The following is an 893-nucleotide window of genomic DNA, read 5'->3' as shown; positions in this document are numbered from 1 at the left end:
GTTATAGCTAATAGAAATTTATGAATGTTTTTGCAGTATGATCCAGTTCGTCAATCAAATTAGCATCAAATGCAACAAACCCAAACTGAATTCTGGATTTCTGTATCAAAACTTGTCAAGAAACACTTTAATTTACAAGATGGCCTGCCTTGGCAGCCCAGATCAGTCTTTTTTTACCACACTAGATGATCATTCACTTGCTCTCCGTGTGTCTTCACATACAGGAGAGTCGGAAATGGAGGTCAGAGTCTCCGTCCCTCGTAGCTCGTCTATCATTTTCACTATATAGTTCATCTTTGGCCTATGGTCCGGTGAAGCCTGAGTACAAGCCAGTGCTACCTGCAACAACCCCACCATTTCTTCCTCGATATCCTTGTACCTCATAAGTTCCAAATCGAACACCTCGGCTGTCCACTCCTCTCTCACCACAGACTGAACCCACTTAGGCAAGTCGAGAACCCCACCGTACCCTGATCCAGGTCCCCCATTGTCCACAACCGAAGGACTTTTTCCCGTCAGCAACTCGAGCAATAGAACCCCAAATGAGTAGATGTCCGATCTTTGGGTTAGTTTTCGACCATCTACTACTGCTTCAGGGGCATTGTAGCCGTTCAATTTTGGCACCGAGGAAGGTGACATAAAAACTGAGAGGCCATAATCAGATACTCTCGCATTTCCAGCCTTGTCGATGAGGATGTTTGTCGATTTGATGTTACCATGCACAAGTCCAGGAGATGACTTGCTCGAGTTGTGAATGAAGTCTAATCCTCGAGCTGCTCCACCTGCAATTCTTAACCTTGTGGTCCAATCTAATGGAGTTCTTCCTGGTCCTCTATTACCTATAAAGTTCCACACAAAATATTATATTATGAACTTGCAAAAATGGAGGAAAT

The 893-nt window shown here is 44.0% G+C and overlaps 1 protein-coding gene across 1 annotated transcript; it reads right to left on the bottom strand.

The window, feature by feature from the left end:
- Window positions 1-70: 70 nt before the first annotated feature.
- On the bottom strand, window positions 71-858 carry LOC111398363 (probable leucine-rich repeat receptor-like protein kinase At1g68400; the record flags this gene model as incomplete). The annotated part of the gene is made up of 1 exon (XM_023025276.1): window positions 71-858. A coding segment is annotated over one exon (669 nt), but the record flags the coding sequence as incomplete, so codon positions are not given.
- Window positions 859-893: the final 35 nt, after the last annotated feature.

Source organism: Olea europaea, chromosome 8, assembly GCF_002742605.1.
Source record: "Olea europaea var. sylvestris chromosome 8, O_europaea_v1, whole genome shotgun sequence".
In the NCBI taxonomy this organism is placed as follows: Eukaryota; Viridiplantae; Streptophyta; class Magnoliopsida; order Lamiales; family Oleaceae; genus Olea; species Olea europaea.
The sequence above is the reverse complement of the archived record's forward strand: the minus strand, read 5'-3'. Positions and strand labels throughout refer to the sequence as shown.